At 36.3% G+C, this 19318-nt stretch overlaps 1 protein-coding gene across 2 annotated transcripts in view; it reads right to left on the reverse strand.

Annotated features, from left to right (window-relative positions):
* WDR35 (WD repeat domain 35) overlaps positions 1–16735 on the reverse strand; it is a 41967-nt gene extending 25232 nt beyond the window's left edge. Inside the window, exons 1-12 of one of the 2 annotated variants that reach the window (XM_088053541.1) lie at positions 16627–16735; positions 15916–16033; positions 15019–15090; positions 13583–13675; positions 12335–12463; positions 11990–12123; positions 10312–10477; positions 10070–10215; positions 7870–7995; positions 5221–5406; positions 4659–4691; positions 2508–2568 (exon numbers count right to left, since the gene is read on the reverse strand). In XM_088053541.1, coding sequence (XP_087909667.1) covers positions 2508–2568; positions 4659–4691; positions 5221–5406; positions 7870–7995; positions 10070–10215; positions 10312–10477; positions 11990–12123; positions 12335–12463; positions 13583–13675; positions 15019–15090; positions 15916–16033; positions 16627–16650 — 1288 coding nt within the window. In that variant the 5' untranslated portion in view covers positions 16651–16735. The remainder of the gene's footprint in view (positions 1–2507; positions 2569–4658; positions 4692–5220; positions 5407–7869; positions 7996–10069; positions 10216–10311; positions 10478–11989; positions 12124–12334; positions 12464–13582; positions 13676–15018; positions 15091–15915; positions 16034–16626) is intronic. The other variant, XM_005521839.3, reaches the window with a different exon arrangement.
* Positions 16736–19318: the final 2583 nt, after the last annotated feature.

Consider the following 19318-nt stretch of genomic DNA (forward strand, 5'->3'; position numbering starts at 1 on the left):
AGCTAAGTTATGCTAAAGGAAGAAATTGTTTAATCTCTCCAGCACAATTCAAGTACAGAAGGAATAACAACAGCGTTTTTCAATTAATTTTCAATTAAATTTAGCTTTTCTTTTTAAGTGTTCCCAGTTACTGAAAATGATTACTTTCTTGTGTACAGGCAGCTGTAGGAGATAGGTCATACTGGTGGAATCATAAAGAAACCTTTGTTTATAATGCAAATAAAACTTTCACAGATAGGTCCAGAAAGTTCAAATAAACAGAACACTAGCAAAATGCAAAGCAAAGAGTTTAAATGAAGAGTTAGAGGTGTACATGCAAAGTTAATTTTAACAGTGAGTGGGATTCATCTCACCTAATTTTAGACATCTCTGACAGAGATGAGCTGGCTGCTGGGCTTCTTCATACCCAGTGGAGAGCAAAAAGACCCCCTAAATGAATGATTCACTCAACTTATTTTAGATATCAGTTGCAGAAAGGAGAACTACTCCCTCTAAGTCCCTGAACCCTTTTCCCACCACCCTAATCCTGCCTGCCAAGTCCAGGAAACCAGTGGGCACATACAGTGTAGACTACCACCCATCACCTTATTTCATTGGATTCTGTTTTGGTGTTAGGTGTTCTGTTTTGGGTTTTGGTTGGTTTTTCTAGCAAGACAGGCATTGTTTGGTTGTTTTGTTGATGTTTTTCCCCAGTCTTGGTAAAATTTTTGGTATTGAACCTCTTGGATATGTTGTTCCTTAAGTCTGATATGACTCTCCTATTGGAAAAGGTGACAGGAGGACATCAAAGGGACAGAAAAAGAAATCACAAGACTAAAACTACCACAATTTTCATAAACATCCCATAGGACAATGTAGTCAAATTCATTCATCAGAGCATACTCTTCAATTTAATAATGAATATATCATCTGCAATATATGAATATATAATCTACAATATGGGGCATGAATTTCAAAATATGTGTATGACTCACAGCTGATTTCCTCCTGCTATCAATGAAAAACTGAACATGAGAAAATGATACTTACAACTTAGTTAATATATAATGAAGAATAAAACCATTTAGAAGCACCGATTGAGGAAAATAATTTTTGATCTCAGTTATTTGAGATCATGAAGTTTTTGGTTGATTTTTTTCCCACCTATATTCTTCTGTTACTTCCTTATTCACTAGTTCTTCACCTTACTTTTCTCATAATTTCTATCTTACCAAAATTTTGCTAGACACTTTACCCGTCAATTTTATCACAGAGAATGGCTGTTTTCTGTTTAATATTGTCAAGTATTAGCACTATGACTTAAAACTAACTTCTCTACTGAGACTAATTTAGCTAGAAAAGTTTCTTTTTGCAGAGAGGATAAAATGATGGCTCTAGAAGGCAATTTACATTAAAAAAAATTAATGAGGTTTCTTGCCCTAATAGTCTTCCCTCTCATTCAAAAGCAAATAAGAAAATCTAATTTATAAATTTAAACATATAGAGGACAAGTTATTTAGTCTTTCGACAAAACAGGAGAGTTAATCAAAGAATCAAGGTTCAAAAAGAAAACTGCAAACAGGGTTCACAACATCTACTCTGAATCCAAACTCAGATCCATTTGGGTAACAAACCAAAAATAAAGCAAAAACCAGAACAAATAAAAGTGGATTCATTAGTCAAAAAACTGATTAATTTGTCATTTTTTCTACAGTTCCCTCATCTGTTTAAAGGGAAAATAATAAATTCTCTTTATTCTCAAGCAAAAATCACAGAAAATAGTGGCTAGCAATTACTTGGCAATGTTCTGTACCACACCTGCAGCAAACAAGCAGTAGGAAAAGCCTGGATTCAGTGCTAGTTAGAATTTGGGGGTGTTTATACTTGTGTTATAATCCACTGATGTTTTTTAATTGCATTTTAATTTATAATCTGAAACTACTTAGATAAAACAATTGTGAGGAAGATAAGGAAAAGATATTATCAACACTGAAACACAAGAAATTGATGCTTAAATTATTTGGGAAGCAGCAACGAGTTATTTTAAAATGAAGGTCAAAATCAAATTATTTCAATTCCTCTGATACAACTGCACCCTTTTCAAAGTACATTTTCCTAAAAAGAAGTTGAATTACCACTGTTGTGAAGGAAAATCTGAATTGCCAAAAGACATCCATAAGAAGGGAAAGGGGGGAAAGGGGGGAAAGGGGGGAAAGGGGGGAAAGGTGGGGAAGGGGGGAAAAAGGGGGGAAAGGGGGGAAAGGGGGGGAAGGGGGGAAAGGGGGGAAAAGGGGGAAAGGGGGGAAAGGAGGGAAAGGAGGGAAAGGAGGGAAAGGAGGGAAAGGAGGGAAAGGAGGGAAAGTAGCAATTTTTAAAAATTCTGTTATCCATAGTTTGCATTAATGTGAAGAATCAGTTCAGCCAATTTGACAAGAAATGTTACTGGTGTGATAAGCCATTATCTTTATTAACAGATAACTAACAGGTCAGTTCCAGCACAAATTACAAAATAAGACCAAGTTGCTTACCAATATCAATATATTTTGGGTCCAGGGGTGTGCCAATAGAGTTGCAGAGAACCAGCACATACTGTATGGAAATAAAAGCAAGGGTCATTACTACGACATTTTTGGTAGATCAGTAGGCTGTACACGGTTTTTTGTGAAGGTGCATCTCATAACCCACACCACACATTCTAATGCTCATCAGCAACAGCAAACACAGAGACCACAACTGCAGCAAAAATAAAGCAGCATTAGCATGAAAGTAATGAGCTATTTGCCAATTAGCACTATAAATTAAGAATAAGCAAGTAACCAGCTGTTTTATGCATGGGAGCAAATCCACCAGACAAGATCCAACAAGTAGGAGGTACCACCAGTATGTCCACAGACAACACATGGGCAAGATAGGCAGCGTCTCCCCTGCTGCTGTGTGAGGCACACACTGCACTGTGTTTACAGGCACGATACACCACTGACTCAGGGACTTGACCTGCATCAACTGCTCATGCAAAAGATAATCTAAAAAACACCCAGCTGTTAGGATCTTTGTTCTGTCCTTTGCAGATCTCCTTGAACCTCCAAGATGGTAACAGTGTAGGGGGAATTGTCAATAAGGCTCTCCCTCTGCCCTGCAGTATCCCAAGTATACTACAGTATACAGTATACTACAGAAGTGGAGGGTTTTTTTTTTTAAGTTTTGCCCTTAAAATCTCACTCAGGAAGGCTTTAATAGCTCAGAGATTGGGCTGTTAAATTCAGGAAGATGCAAATACATAACAATTCACTAGACACCAATGTTTCATTGTTGTACTTTATGTATTTATTCATCCAGATCTAAATCAAGGATTAAATATCTTAATGATTATTGCATAGGGAAATGCCTTGAATGAGAAATGTGGAAATTAAGGAGCAACTTTTACTGTCAAGTATTTAAACTTAAAATAAAATAAATAATATATTCAGGGCTACCAAAATGTGAATTACCTGAGAGCCGTTACCCTGACTCTCCAGGAAATGAAAGATAATTAGTTTTTCATGGCTCTTTCACCTCCTGAACAATCCATGTAATTGTGGTAGCAGACTACAGTAACCATACAGCCACCCTTTTAAACTGATAGCTTGATATCTTATTCATCACATGAGAGCAGCTCAATTTAGCTTTTCATCTATCACATGAACTTCATTCTTTCAAAGAAAAAGAGCTGAACATGGATTTCTTTTCATTAATTTTTTTCCTGGTTTGGCCACCAATAAGCACGTCACAAAAACAGTATTTTTATTTCTTTGTTCATGAGTTAAACTTTCCAGCAGCATTCTCAAATTTCTATTTAAAAAAAAATATGTTGTGCCTCTGCCTTTGTAGGAAAATACGCATGGCTGTTTTAACTCTCTAGTTTTTATTTCCATTATGTTTACATTCATTCTTCTCCAGTAAATTATCCCCACATTCAGTCTACAATAAATATCTCTTTTATGCCCTTTTCTAGTCATCTCTGAGACTCCAAGTCAGCATATCGGAGCCTGTTAAGGAGTAATGGAGTAACAGTATCCAAGACAGGCTGTATGACCCACACATGGTGGTGCCAGGAAGGGAGTTTCCATTGTCTGATTTATCCAGCCTTGTGAGGGGTATCAACATGAAGTCCTTCTTAACTTACGGACACATCTGCTTGCAATATCTTTAAACAGGTCTTGCAGAAATTAAGTATTTTTCTTTTTTTTCCCCATTAGCTATTTTTTTTTCCTATTGCTGTAAATTCTACCATTTTGAAATAACAATTCTAATCACCAAAATCTCTTGTAAACCAAATCAGTTTTTCAGACAACAACTCTAAAGAACTGCTACCCATAAGCCTATGTGCTTCATTTCCTAAAACCTGGCAACTCACAGTGTTAATAATTACACTGGAGCCATTTCAAAACAAATGAAAGGTCCTTACTCTATGTAATTTTCAGGTGCTAAAATTAAATCTCTTATTTATGCTCAATAGAGTCACACTAAGTCTCTCTACTGCTTGTTTCCGCCTTTAAAATTACAATTCAGAAAAGAATTATTTTATTGCACTCAACTTCACCAAATGTTTATGGCCACATATGTTTTAGGTCCATATGACAGTATACCATTTATAGCACAATGAAGCAAAGCAGCACTAAAGCATGCTTGGGGTTTTTTACCATGGCACCAAACGACTCTGTCTCATGCTCCTCCTTTGTAAGCAATATATGCGATACAGAAAATAATTCTGAAGTGATTACACAAGAAAAATCATGTAACAGTATCATACTAACTGAATATTCATTAACCAAAGGATACATTTATTAATTATAATTACATATAAAAAAAAATAATAAACAAAGCAGTTTGCAGTAAAATGTAATTTATATCACCTAAAAAATTATCCCTTTTTTTCCATTTCTCACTGATAAAATATTCATTACTATTCTGATGCTTTTACCTTGTCTCTGCAGAACTATTCCAAATATTTCTAAAGAAACATTAATCTGGAAGGCTGCAGATTTTATTAGGTTACTGATGGCTACAAGGAGTTGTTCTGTAGATGCAGTTTATCAGCTACTTTGTTGTTTGTTGGGATTCTGTGTTTTTAAACACTGAGCCATTCTGTCAAATGACAACTCTAAGGCAGCTTCTTAAACTTTTAAAGTTCATCTCATTCCAGCTGTAAAGAACTGACATGTGGAACAGAGCATTTCAAGTGAAAATTAAGACAGATTTTACCTGAGGCTGATTTTCATCTGCTTTAGTTGCTAAAACACAGAAGTCCCCGTAAGTTGTTATGGAAATAAGGCTCTTGACATATTTCACATATTTCTCATTGTTTTTTGTGTCCCAGAAGACTACACAGCACTCTGGGCGATCCGCTCGGGTATAGGCATAAACAACGGTGTTGGAGCAGTAACCCCACTGCCAAGAAAGACAATGTTGATAAAACCAATCAGAAATTGTAAGAATTCAATAATGAATTGTCCCAGCCATGAAAGAAAGCATTTATTTCATTTACACAATTCCTATTCAATATTTCTTACCTTTCAAGTGACAAACTAACTTATTATGAGAACACAGCTCACATAATAAGACATTGGAATAATACTTAACTGGGAAAAGCTTTTCTATCACAGCATAATTTCAGAACTGAAGGATCAACCTTAAAATGTGACAAGATCTCACTTTGTCTTGTTTCTTCCTTGTTCAGCAGGAATATAGGTATATTTATATAGTTCAGCAGGTATTCAGAAATACCCACTGTGATGATGGTTTTTGCCATGAAAATACTTGCTTTGTGACTCTATTCTGGAAACCCAAAGTTAATTTCTGAATGGAAATATAATAAATACTGTAAACAGTGCAATTCCAGAAGCAGACAAAAATAAGCAATTATATAGGAGTGCTGTAATAACTCATACCACCCTTCCATATTAGTACCATGAAAACCCCTCCCTGACTCCTAGAACAATGTAATAAATCCTGCAACAAGTAGGAGAAAAGGCAAAAAGGCAAAAGAAACAAAATATACATGAGGATGTATTTTATTGCATTTGATTTAAAGCACTGAATTTAATAATGAAGATCCTTTCTATTACAGTAGAATCAGAAAATACCTCAGAAAGGAGGTGAAGCTGTCAAATAAATGAGACATAAAGAAAAACACTTAAAGATGATGATGCAATTGTAGAAAAATTAATAAAATTCTCTGCATCAGCATCTACTAGAAAGAGAAAGGTTTTTACTGTTGGCAAGAGTTTCCCACAGTCCTCAGGAAATGAAACCAAGATGATAAACTACAGCACCAACAGAAGAACTTCTAAAATAGACCTGCAGACTATAAATTAGTATTACAGCTGCATGAAAATTATGAATAGTTTACAAAAAACATCAGGTCAATTCATAGTTTTTACTGTCATATTAATTTAAAATCACCTTTCTCTTATTATTCCTTATTGAAAAATAGAGGAAAACGGATTATTTAGTAGATTGGTAATGTGATATTAACTCTTCATCTCCAGGTCATTAATTCCAATCCAGCCTAAGATAATTACAGTTTTAAATCACTCCCATTTAATGACTGTCACATTTTAGAATACATAGTTCCTAAAAGGGAGTTACTTATATTATCAAAACACAGCAGAAATATTTATTGAAGGAAAATATGTATCACTCACCATAAAAATATTTAACACTGAAATAGAGTACACTACCAACATATTAAGAGTTTATTTGCTGCAGAAATAAATTAATTTGAACATATCTCTTTCCTTTTCAACCATGCAAAATAGAAAAATGAGCTTACATGCCATTTCTAAAACTGAAGTTTCAAAGTATTATTAATTTGCAAACTGTGCCAGATCTTGAAATACACATGGTCTCCTAGATACTGATGAGTTTAAGAAAAAGCAAGAAGCCTGTATTCCAGCTGTTGCACATTTCCCAGAATAAACATTAGGTAGCCTTTCCTGCAAGACTAATTTCCAGCTCAGATTTCCAAAGTCTCTTCCAGAAGATTTACAACAAACTATATGAAATTGCTTCCTAGTAGATTCGTGTTTACAACTCCCTGACCAATGGTTTTTCACAACCAGGTGGAAGAATACATTTCAGTATAGCTGCAGGATGTTCCTCACATTGCACTCACCCTCTCTTTAATTACAGTGGCTACACACCAATGATTAAAAAACATATCCTGTGCCATGAAAAAAAAGTATACAATACACTATACTGGACAGTAATTGCTATTATTTATTAAACTGTAAATTTAAGTGAAATAGATTTAAATCCTAAAAAAAATAAGAAAACACCAAATGAAAAAACTCAGGTGGTAAACAAGATAAAACATTTTTTAGAATTAGATGAATACATACTTGTAAGAAGTATATTGGGAACTGAAATGTAAGCAGGAAATACATCTATCAGGTTGCATTCATTCCTATTGTTTGGGTGTCTACTCAACTTTCCTGGCTCAAATGAATAATTCACCAGTAAAAAAAAAGACAATAAAATAAGACTCAAACAATTCCAATCGTATGACTCAACCCAACCTACTTAACCACACAGCAGTGAAAACAGAGGAGCTTTACCTAATGACATCCTAATGTCCAGTTCTGTTTCCTTTTTGTGAAAATGAAACTCCAAATGCATTGCAAAGGCAATGGCTAAGTCACCATCACCAAGACACATCCTCACATTCCACTAAAACTTCTAGTCAGTAGTGGTGATCAAGCTGCAATCGTAAGTTAAGCACTAATTTCATATATATACACATATATACACACACATATATATATATATATTAGAGCAAGCTACTTTTTCAACCTGATCAGAAAGAGAATAAGTAACAGGAAATATTAATATAATTGTCACATTACTACATACCTTGTAATGTGGACGAATGTTTGCAAAATATATGTAATGATCAACCGTCAGTGCAATTTTCAGTCCACCTCCCTCCCAGGCCAGGGAAGATATATGTTTGCCAGGAACTTTCAGTGTACGTAAGTGCTTGGTTAGAACAAGGAAAGAAAAACATTTGAATTTATCAAAGGAAAGCCACTCTAAAATACATAAATGACAGTTTTGATAGTTGATAAAAAAACTCTATAAATATTCTTTACCCCAGAACAATTCTCACATTGCAATATATATGCAAAGAAAGAGAGATATTTGAGGTGTACAGCATAATGTGTTCTTTCACCTCAGGTTTGGTTTGTCATTTTTTCATTTGTGTTGTATTTTTCCAGAGAGAAAGAAAGAACAGGACTTGGTGATAGTTCAAGCTTGCAGAAATAAACAGATAGAGAAGGACAGTATAAACATTATTCTGTTTGGTTGGTAATTTGGATCACCTTTATGATTTCAGTCGCAATTAAAACATCGCAGTAGTACTGATCCTGACATGCCTCAGAAATTTCACTGACACAGTAAGTGTATTAGTCAATTAATGTACAATTTAATTTAATTATAGCTGATAGCTTAAATAAAACTAAACAAATTCAACAAATAAAAACATCCCTACTCTATGTCAAGAGCACGCAATTAATTAGCTGCAGAGGCACACAATTTTCACTAAGGCAATGGACATTTTAATTTTCTCTATCTCCTTTCCAAAAGAATCCAAGAAAGGCAGTTGGTACGCTTTCCATCTTTTTTCAAATATCTTTATTTTGCTGAAGAATTTTAAATTGAATGAAGGAAACAATTAGAAGCAAAAATAATGTTTTCAAAAGCTGTAACCTTAGTCCCACAGAGCACTTGTTTGTGGGTACCTTTTTAGTTACAAATAATATAGATATATGTAATAAAAGATAAACTTATGCACTATTTACTGTACTTTTTTGAATAATCTTAGGCTTTAAAAAATACATTTTACTGAGAAGAATACTGATACTTATGCTCAGATCTAACTTTTCTTTTGATGGCTTAACTTTGTGCATATGGAAACTGCTACCAACGAATTTACCTATTTCATGCCTTTGATCAGATGCAAATACCAAGTCAAAATACTGCTCACACATTATTCACAGAAAATACCATCTTCCAAAAAAGTTAAGTCCACATCTGAGTGCCAGAACTAGTACAAAACAATTCTAAACCATTAATAATTTATTTTTAAACTAAATACAAAATCTGGAACACGAGTTTCAGTTCATCGGAAGGACATCAGCAACCAGAGATGTAACATTATTGCCAATATCTTTGGTTCTGTTAAATACTTTCAACTAAGGCAACCCCCACAGATGATGTTAGATCTTAACTCCTTTCACAGCACAGCTCAGAGCTGGACAGTACTTCCTCTGTACAAGGGACAAACTTCATCACACTCTGATACATAAAAATAACTTACTGATTTTTCAGGTATATTAGTAAGAGGGAAAGGGATATTACCTGGCAAGGCAAAAATTGCACAACAAAAATATATTGACCAGTCATCTCAACTATCAAACATTTAATATACTACAAAAAGACAGGATGGACAAAAAACATTTAGAAAACAATAGTCCCAACAGCCAAAGGAAGAAGTTTAGAAAAAATTTAGCTTTTCTGAGGTTTCTGAGCCATTGCTCTTAATGATATAGGATGCCTTTTTGCCAGTTTTACTGATTCCATAAAAAAGAGCAAATATCAAGTATTTAATATCAAAGCTAATTCACTGCTGTATTTTCAGCTTCTAATCTAGCGATGTCCAGGTCTCTTACACAGCCAGTGTAGAAAGACAAGTACTTCTGGATTTAATACACAGATGTTGACAACTTGACTGGTGCCTAAGCTCCAAACTGCTTATCCTCTAAAGCCTCATCTCAGGGATCTGCTGTTCACAGTTAGACACCACACTTCTCCTGTCATCAGTGTTTTGACAGGCACTTGGATTTTCGTGCTGGCCACTATGCCACTGTTCTAAAAGGGTACGTGGTGCTGTTTCCAGATCCACCTGGATATCCCAGGTGGATACCTCACAGCACTAAACACCTACATTTTGGTATCCAAATTCCACCAGTAATGACCCCATAGCAAAACGTAATAAAATTGAGAAAGAAAAAAACCCTAAACATTTACATTACATATCAAATATTTTTACCTCACCAAAGGGAGTGTAGAACTGCACAACATTGACATCTTTATCTTGAGAAGCTGCTTTGAGGGAGCCTGCCACCGCCAGAACACTTCCATTGGGGTTCCACTGAATACACACTATATTGATACCAGTGTCCATCAAAACAGGATCTAGTTTTTAAAGAATAAACATTAAGAGTATCAACACAAGTAGACATTTTGGGTCAAGAGAAGCTCAGTAATTTGCACCCCACATTTTGTACCTACTGTAGTCATTTTCATCTCTCATTATCTGGCATCTCCCATTATTGTAACAGACAGCAAGGCAAGGGCAGTTGGGTTCAATGTAGCCCTGGGTACCGTGGTACCAGTGTATCCCAGCAATGCTGAAGGCTCCAGTTAAGTTCACCAAACAACTCAGCTTCATTTTCACCTGCGCAAGAATGGTTAATTAAAGTCATATACAACATGTTATTTAAAGAATTTATATCTCTAATGACACTTGCAAAAGACAAGATGTCTGAGCAAAATTGTTTTCCTGTCCCAAGAAAAATTTTCAAGTTCCCAGAATTTTATGGGTTTGAAAAACTTTATGTAATCAAAACCAGATCATACATACGAAAACACAGATTTTTAACTACAAAGAAGTACCCTTATGCTGGCATTTTCATTCTTCAAAAAGTAACTTAAAAGCAAAGAAAACCAACAACATAAAAAGGCCACCACTCACACATGTGCATAGACACAAGAAACCCCCTGTAACGTTGTAAACAATAATTTTTATTTCAAACCATTCCTGGGCACAATATTAAACAAACAAAAAAAAAAAGCCACAACTTTTGTGTCCTTTTTCTTCACTTAAGTTTGCTGAGTAACATACAAAAATAATTGGAAAAAAAATAGTGTCCAAATTAGAACACCAATTAAGATAGCTTTTGCAATAACTAGCCCAGAATAGCTGGTAACACAAGTAAGGGTTTGTCTGAAAGATAAGAGTATTCCTGAATCAGTTCAAAGAGGAATGCCAGATAAGTTATGGGAGAGAGGGGGAGAGGGAGTACAACCATACATATTGTTGATATGGTGGGGGAAATGACAGCAAATTATTTAAAGAATTTCAATAATTTGTAGCAGTTGGAAATACCATGACTTGCACAGTGGGAAGATACGGTGGGAGGAAAAAGAAAAGGAAGGGTAGAAGATATTTTCTTAGGAAGGTAACAGAGAGGAAAATTCACCATATTAACCATTTAAATTTAAAAACAGTCCCAAATACACTGGTTTTCAAGTCAGTGTTTTACTTAGCTTTCTGTTATTCATATTCCAATACTTAAAGTAGATAAATAAATCTAGATTGCAGGAATTCAACAATATACTATAGCTATTTCATTTCATTTTTCTACTTGCTACCAGATTTTCTCTAAAGAATAATAGGAGCAATAGGAAAAAAACTATTGCTTTTTCTAAAAGCATGCTAATACTTTAAGAAGCAGAAGCTGTAAGAAGTCAATATCCTTTAAGCCAGCATTAGTTCCTCCAAAGAGTGGAAGGAGGAAAAAAAAGCAGCTAAAAATATTAAATCTGACCTATCATCACAAACATCTCTGAAAGTAGAGATTTTCAGATGTCCTAAAGAGTTTCACTTAATTTCACCAGTCTAACCATTCCTACTTTTACATTTTCAGTAACTATTGCAAGGCTGAAAGGCATTAGTTGATGTGATAATCATTTAGCTACCAAAAAACAAATAACTGTAATAAAAAGCTGCAGGTCTCTGAGGTTGTCCAGTTCTCAGTATTGAAGTACACCAATTAAACAAACATGAAATGAATTAGGAGGAAGCGAGCTTTTATGCCTGTTGAAGACAATTATAATCCTTTTATATAATTATTATTATATCCTGACATTATCATTATAATCCTTAATTATACCACAATGAACTTACAATAAAATTTCCCTGATTGTCATAAATGTGAATCTCTCCATTTGCCATTCCAAAGAGTAAAATTTTGCTATCAGAGGACCAGGCCACATGGCACAGGTGGGTACCTTTCAAGTCTTTTCCCCAAATGCGATTGCCTGGAACAAAACATTGACTGCATTTAATAAATATACCACAAAATTAAACACAGTATGCAAGTTGCCAGTGTAAAAACAAAAACAGCTGAAGTCAAAGCAGCAATTAGTAACTATTAATTGTATTTACCTAGAGAAACAGAGCCACTGTGTATATAATACTACAAACAAATTTGTGTAATAGCACAACAATTAATAAAGCTTAAAATCTTACCATCCACTGATCCAACAATCACAGCTCCATCTTCATATACAATACAAATTTTCTGTCCATCGGCATTCCAGCTCATACTTCGAACCACTGATTTATTTCTGTTGTTAATCATCTCTTCATACCAAGAACCTATTAGAAGAGAAACTGAGTTACACTTGTGATTTGATAAGCCTCTAGAGAACTCAAGGTATATGCTAATCACTAAACTGCTCTTTCAGTAAAAGCCTAGCAAGGCTACACTACAGTGTCCCCAGACGACACAGACAGAGTTGTCTGTGAAACCCAGTGTTCCCATAGGAGCTGCTCATTTGCAAAGCCAAGTGACAAATGAGGACTCAGAAAGGGGAGCCAAAGTCCAAGAGGGGCCCTACAGAAAGAGCTCTGTGCTTAAGTAATTTCAGAACTGACAAAACAAAAGGAAACATAAACAGAGGGAACAACTGGCTTTGCTAGGAATAGGAAATACATAATTTACTGATTGTTTTCCAAAACTAAGAGATTATTTATGTGACAGTAGCCACCATATATCAGCCAGAAAGACTTCTATTCTTTACTCCTGAAATGAGAAAAGAGCTAGGATTTTATTTGTTTCCATTTTTCATTAAACTAAAATTCCCAAGAGAATAGGAAAACCCTTCATTTCATTTTTCTTTCCCACATGTTGGAAAGTGGTTACCTTGACTGTGAGGTTTGCTGCCTTTCAAATGAATTCCAGTGAACCACAGTATATGTGTGTGTGAAAGGGTCAAGAGCAATAAAAGATAATTATAGTCATACACTAGTTAGTCATATTGGTTCACTACCTTAAACATTTCTAAAGTTGTTTTTATGAGAGTATTTAATTGATGCTTTATGCAGTGTTGGTAAGTTCTTGCAATCTACTAACATGTTTGTGCTCACTGCACAATATATTTTTTATATTGTATTCCAAGCAACAGAGATAAAAAATTTAGAGCAGTTTATCAAGCACAAGGCTAAGTACTGATATCTTCTTCTATGGTAGCTCTGCAGGACAAAGGCCTTGTCACATGTGACTACACTATAAAAAATATAGACAAGTATTATAATAAATTTGAATACAATAAACAAATTTACAATACAACTTGAAAATAATTTTAAAACTATTTTGAGCTACACAACCTGCAAAATAAAAACCCAAAAAAAGAATTTTAAAAACTGCAAGTGAGGAAAAAAAAATATTTCTCATGACAGAGTATTATTCTATCTCAAGTTTATCCTGCAGAATACCTCTGTACAGCATCCACACAATAATGAGGCCATTTTGATCGCTGGTAGTCAATTTTTGATACTGTTCATTCCACGTCACAACCTGCACAAAACCTAGAAAGTGATAAAAAGCTTTTTATTGGCACTATTTAAGTAGTTAATAAAAATACAAGATCCAACTTGATTAATCTGGAGCTTTTCCAAGGTTTGCATGGCTGACTTTGATTTGTAGGCTTCTTTCTGTGCCACTTATTTCTCTTTCAAAATTCTGCTCAAGACCTCCTTTTGCTTCTGTATTTGCCCACTGGAATAACATTCTCTCCAAATCCTGCTCAGTGCTGATTCCACATCCAAAACACAAATCATGGTTTTGCAGGTTCTGTCCACCTGACACGCTGGGACACTGACAAAACTTTACTTGTAGAGTTGCTGTAAGAAGTCTGGGGTTTTTATTCCCCTTAGTAGTGTCATTATCACCACTGCTGCACTTTTAAAACAACCTCACTGACAATTACCCAAAAGAGCATTCTACACACAAATCCTTCAGACCCTCAAGCTTCATATACAATCCCACTCAAATATTTGAAACATCTTTAAACTTTTATCAGTTCTGCATGGTAGATCAACTTGTAGCACACTTTTTCCTGTCCTCACTGCAGGGTACTCATTTTCTCTGTATCCTTTCCATTTTTAGTGTTTCAGTCATGAACTTAACAAACAGATGCAATCAGAGATAATTCTGAATGTCAGGGATTTTTTAAGGTAATAGTAATCTATTTCAAAACTGAAGACATCCATTCAAAGTATCCACTAAATCAATTCCTCACAATTAACTGGTTCCACTATTATTTAATTAAGCCTTTAAAAAAACCTGACTCTTGGCAGATTTCAACTGCTAGTGCTCATAAGAAAGTCCACTTCTTTGAATAATGCAAGGATATTAGCATCCTCTTCATATCCCACCGTCCATGGGTGATGACCATTCAACATTTCTCATGTGAGAATTTAAGTCCTCTTTAATTTTGCTAAAGACTAAAGTAAAGTTTTATTTTCACACGTTATCCTTCTCCAGCTTGCTTTCCAACTTCTCTAAACTTTGTCTGTATACTGCAGTCTATGTATATACACATTCTGTAACTTGACAATAAAGGGAAAAATTACAATATATTTAGCACAGAAATCAGATTTACTCAACTTATTTTCATTTCCTCAGAAGAAAACAGAAAGCTGTAACAGATACACAAATCTTACAGACATTATTTAAAAAGAGAACCCTAACAGCCTTATCCAAGATAACATGGTAAAAATATACAACAAAGCTGTTACACAGCATGCTGAATACTCACAACCTTTATTTCGGATTTACAATAAAAAGTTATACCAAAATTACTCTATCAGCTTCACAAAAATCTTGCATTTCTATTCTAAGAATAGACCAAATGCCCAAATACACTTACCACTATGACCTTCAAGAGTTTGAGTCACAGAAATGTTGTTAGAAGCTGCTAGTCCTTTTATCTTTGTTTCATCTAAAAAAATTAACAAAATTCACTATGAAAATAAACCTAACAAAGCATACATGTTACCATGAATAAGTATAAGTTTCTATGAATACTGAATCTCTAATCACTATTTACATAGATAAACTGAACCACTTAGAAGGAAGTACATAGTAAATGCAGGATGAAATTTCCACCCTCCAGTTCCTTGTGTTTGCTATTCACATCTTACATCCAAATTGATATGTGCCTTAAGGTCTCTTTTCAGGAGAAAGAGCCAACAAACAAACAAACAAAAAAATAAAACCCCAAAACCCACAACAACAGCTACAGTTATCACATTTTGTTACATTCAGAAAAAAAAGTTTAAAAGTTTTTGAAAATGGATTTTGCTTTTCCTGGAACATATTTATTTGAAAGAAAATACACAGCTTTCTCCCTAAAATAATTAAGATGGAAGAAAACATTCAAACAAAATCAAGAAATAACAAAGTAAGGCCCAAATCAAAGTGAGAGCCAACGAAAAAAGAATTAATTATATGCCCTGAAAAAAAAAAAAAAGGAAGGAGCACTGAAGAAAACTTCAGCATATATAAAAATATAATGGGTAGACAAATTACTTGTGTGCCAAATAACACCAACTGGAGAAAAACTGCATTCATAAGACAGTGATGAAAAAATTTGATGTTAAAAGAAATACATATGTACAGATTTAAAACTTATGCAGTATCTTCAAGTAACTCAGGGAAGAAGTTATGTTTTTTTAAGTGTGGTGGGTTTTGCTTTTAAAATAAAAATTAAAAACAAAAAAAAAAAAAAACCACAAAAAACACCAACACCCCCACTCCCATTTACCTGTTTGTGTTTCTAATTTTAGAACTTTCAGTAATCCATCCTCTCCACCACAGGCTATGAAACCTTGGGTCTTATTCCAAGAAACACATTTTAATCGAGTATTACCTGGAATTGCAATCTGAAAAAGAAGTATTTTGTATCTCTACACAGTTGCAATAACCACGTTTTATTTTGCATAGTCTATCTGAACACCTTAGAGACACCTACGATAGCACAAGAGATCAATTTATTTCTATTAACAGACCTGTACACGCAAAAAACAGAGAAGACCGTAAGCAGCAGCGAAACTGTGCCAGCCTCAAGCAATTGAACTCATGCAGTAAATAATAATAACAGGACACCGTCAAAGGTGTGCTGAGCAACACAAACAGGTGACAGGAGTCACACAGTGCACAGGGCTTCGGTCTCCAGCGGAAAAACCTAGTCCAAAGCCCACAGGGGGAAAAACTGGGGAGCTGATGGAGCAGAGGGAGACCAAAGCGGGAGATCAAAGAAGCCAGGCCGCGGGAACTGGCGGGACAGAGCAGGGCAGCGCTCCGGGAGTGCCGCTCCACGTCCAGCCGCCCCACAGCGGCCGCAGGCGACGCGAGGGACCGAGGGTCCCCTCAGCCCCCGCGGGCCCCGCGCTCCCGATCCCCGGGACTCCCCAGGGCAGCCCCGCCTGCCCGACAGCAGCCTGCCCTCCGCCGCCCCGCGCGTCCCCAGCAGCACCTTCTTGAACAGGTAGATGAACATCCCTGCGGAGCGCCGGGAGCGGCCCTCACGGCAGAGCTGCCCTCACGGCAGCGCGGGCAGCCCAGCCCCGCGTCCCCACGGCAACCGCCGGCGGAAATGGCGCCGCTTCCGGGGGCGCGGCCGGGCGCCATTAACGGCTGTGCCGGCGAGGCCGCGGTCCCCGCAGCCGGGCCGTGAGGGCTTCTGCCTACCCGGGCGGGGTGTGGGTCCCTGCCCGGGAATGGGAGTGCTCAGCCTGCTTAGCAACCACTGCCAGTTCTTTAATAAAGGTCATTCCGCTTTTACACGAAGAAAAATCCCAAAGTTTGTGAACCTCAGGTTGTCTGTGAACGGTGTTTGTAGTGTAACGTACATCAGCATGGAATTGTAGAGTGGTTTGGGTTGGAAGGGACTTTAAAGACCATTTATATCCCATTCCCCTGGCAAGGGACACCTTCCACTAGATTAGGCTGCTCAAAGCCCCTTCCAGCCTGGCCTTGGACACTTCCAGAGATGGGGCATCCACAGCTTCTCTGTGCCAGAGCCTCACCATCCCCACAGTAACAAACTTCTTCCTAATATATAACCCAAACCTGCCCTCTTTCAGTTTAAATGCATTCATAATCAAAAAGGAAGAAGACTTAATCCATGAAGCAGAGAGCAACTAACAAGCTGTCAGTGATGTTGAGGTATTAGAAAGATAAATTACTTGTCACTAATACTGCCATACTAAAATTTACGTCTGGACAAGTTTTGATGATCTCAGGCCTAGGGGGTGGTTAATAAAGCTTGGGAAGAAGGATGTCACACTGATAAAGGACACAAAGCAGAATTTATGGGCCATGTTTGGCAGAACTCCCAAGATAAGAAAGAAACTAATAAAGTCAATTCAGCAACCGTGTGGAAATCAGCTCTGACTGGGTAAAGGGTAATTCCGGCAGGGGCAGATTGCAACCACCGGACCCAAGAAACCCACCGACCCAAAAGAAAAGAAAGATTGAGCATGTGGTCTATTAAGCATCAGAAGCAAGAGAATCATTAACCAACAGAAGGTATGATACTAATTAAAAAGAGAACTGTGTAACTTATAGCACTATGTAATTCCAGTGCTCATTGGTCTTTCGGTCAGGAATTCTGCAGATATCTCCCCATCCAGGAGTGGGTAAGAGACTCAAAGGTGCAACATGTGAAGAAAGAGTGTATAAAGTAAGGAAAAGGGTTGATAGAATATTGTGGAATCGGTATTATGTAGTAGAATTTTGCAAAACTCATACATGCTTGACAGTGACAAGTGGAGTGTATGAAGTCATGGTTAAAAATTATTATTATTTTTCAGCTAGTAATGTGGAATGGGGCAATTGATTAAACCTTCTCCTTGTTCTCCATTAGGATATATTTTGAATCATTTGGGCTAGTTTGGTGGAGAACTTCTTACAAAGTGGAAGGTAAGGAATACTGTTGTCAGTGGTAGCCAAAATATAAATTGGATCATGATGAAAAGTGGTCAGAAATGGGAACATTAAATTATAATAATATGCTACAATTGTTGTTTTGCAGAAGACTGGATAAGTGGGATGAAATCCTGTGTGTGGAATTATTTTTCTCATTGAAAAATGGTCGCAAAACAAGAAAGAAATTAAGGTTATTGGTGTCTGATTCAAATGTGTTAATGATGATGGAAGAGAAAAATAATTATCTTGTAGCTGTTCTGCTTGTAGTATAGGGAAAAGGTGTCTGAAAGTGGATAATCAGGAAGAGGGTTTACAATTGCTGGTTTCTCTGAGAAAGAATCAGGATAGTGATAACTGGGACCAGGAAAGTACTGATGGAAAGACTGGAGGAAGTGGTGCATTTAGTCCAATTGCAGGTAGAATTTGAGCACACCAAAACCCTGTATATGTACAAGTTACTTTTTGGAACCAACCACTGATTTGACGTATTGGAAGGAATCTGCCAGGTTGTACTGAGAAATCCAGAAAAATTTGAAATTCTGTATGGTACACATAATTCACATATTCACATAATGTGAATCTGACAGGAAAAAATGACCAGGTGATGTGGTAGGAGAGAAAGCTTTAACTTTCAGAAAGCTTTTAACTTTAGCTTTAACAAGATTATCTCTTGTCTTTAAATAAAACCCTGAGATTATTACACAGGTACTTGCTGTTTAGAATACCAGTCCCAGTCAAATCACCAATATATTCTTTCAAGCATGGAGGTCAAGTCTACCTGAAAACCTGGAAAGATAATCTGCTAGTTGAGAAGTGGAAAAGACCTTGTCAGGTACTGCTAACCACACACAGAGCCATGGAATTGAAAGGACTGGACTCATGAATTCATAACACACAGACCAAAGTATTCCTCCAACTTTGTGGTGGACTTAACAGAAGGACCCTTGAAGCTGAAACTGACTCGGGGCTCATGAAGTGCACATGGACAAAAACAGAATCTATACTGCAATTTTATTGTACTCAAGGAGAAATTTTACTATATTTTTTGTGGTTTACTAAGTTTAAAAAGTTTTTATAGACAATGCACTTGATTTTTGGAGTACCACTGAGCACCCAGGCCTGGGTACACAACTCTGAAATAAACAATCACGTCTCTTTTGAGTGTGTAATTATTGGCTTGTAGCACACTGGATAATAAATCAAATTTTTCTGAACAACAATATGTCCTATTTTAAACA

Source organism: Pseudopodoces humilis, chromosome 3 (assembly GCF_049639895.1).
Source record: "Pseudopodoces humilis isolate 2021_Gansu_Grassland_sample_001 chromosome 3, ASM4963989v1, whole genome shotgun sequence".
Classification (NCBI taxonomy): Eukaryota; Metazoa; Chordata; class Aves; order Passeriformes; family Paridae; genus Pseudopodoces; species Pseudopodoces humilis.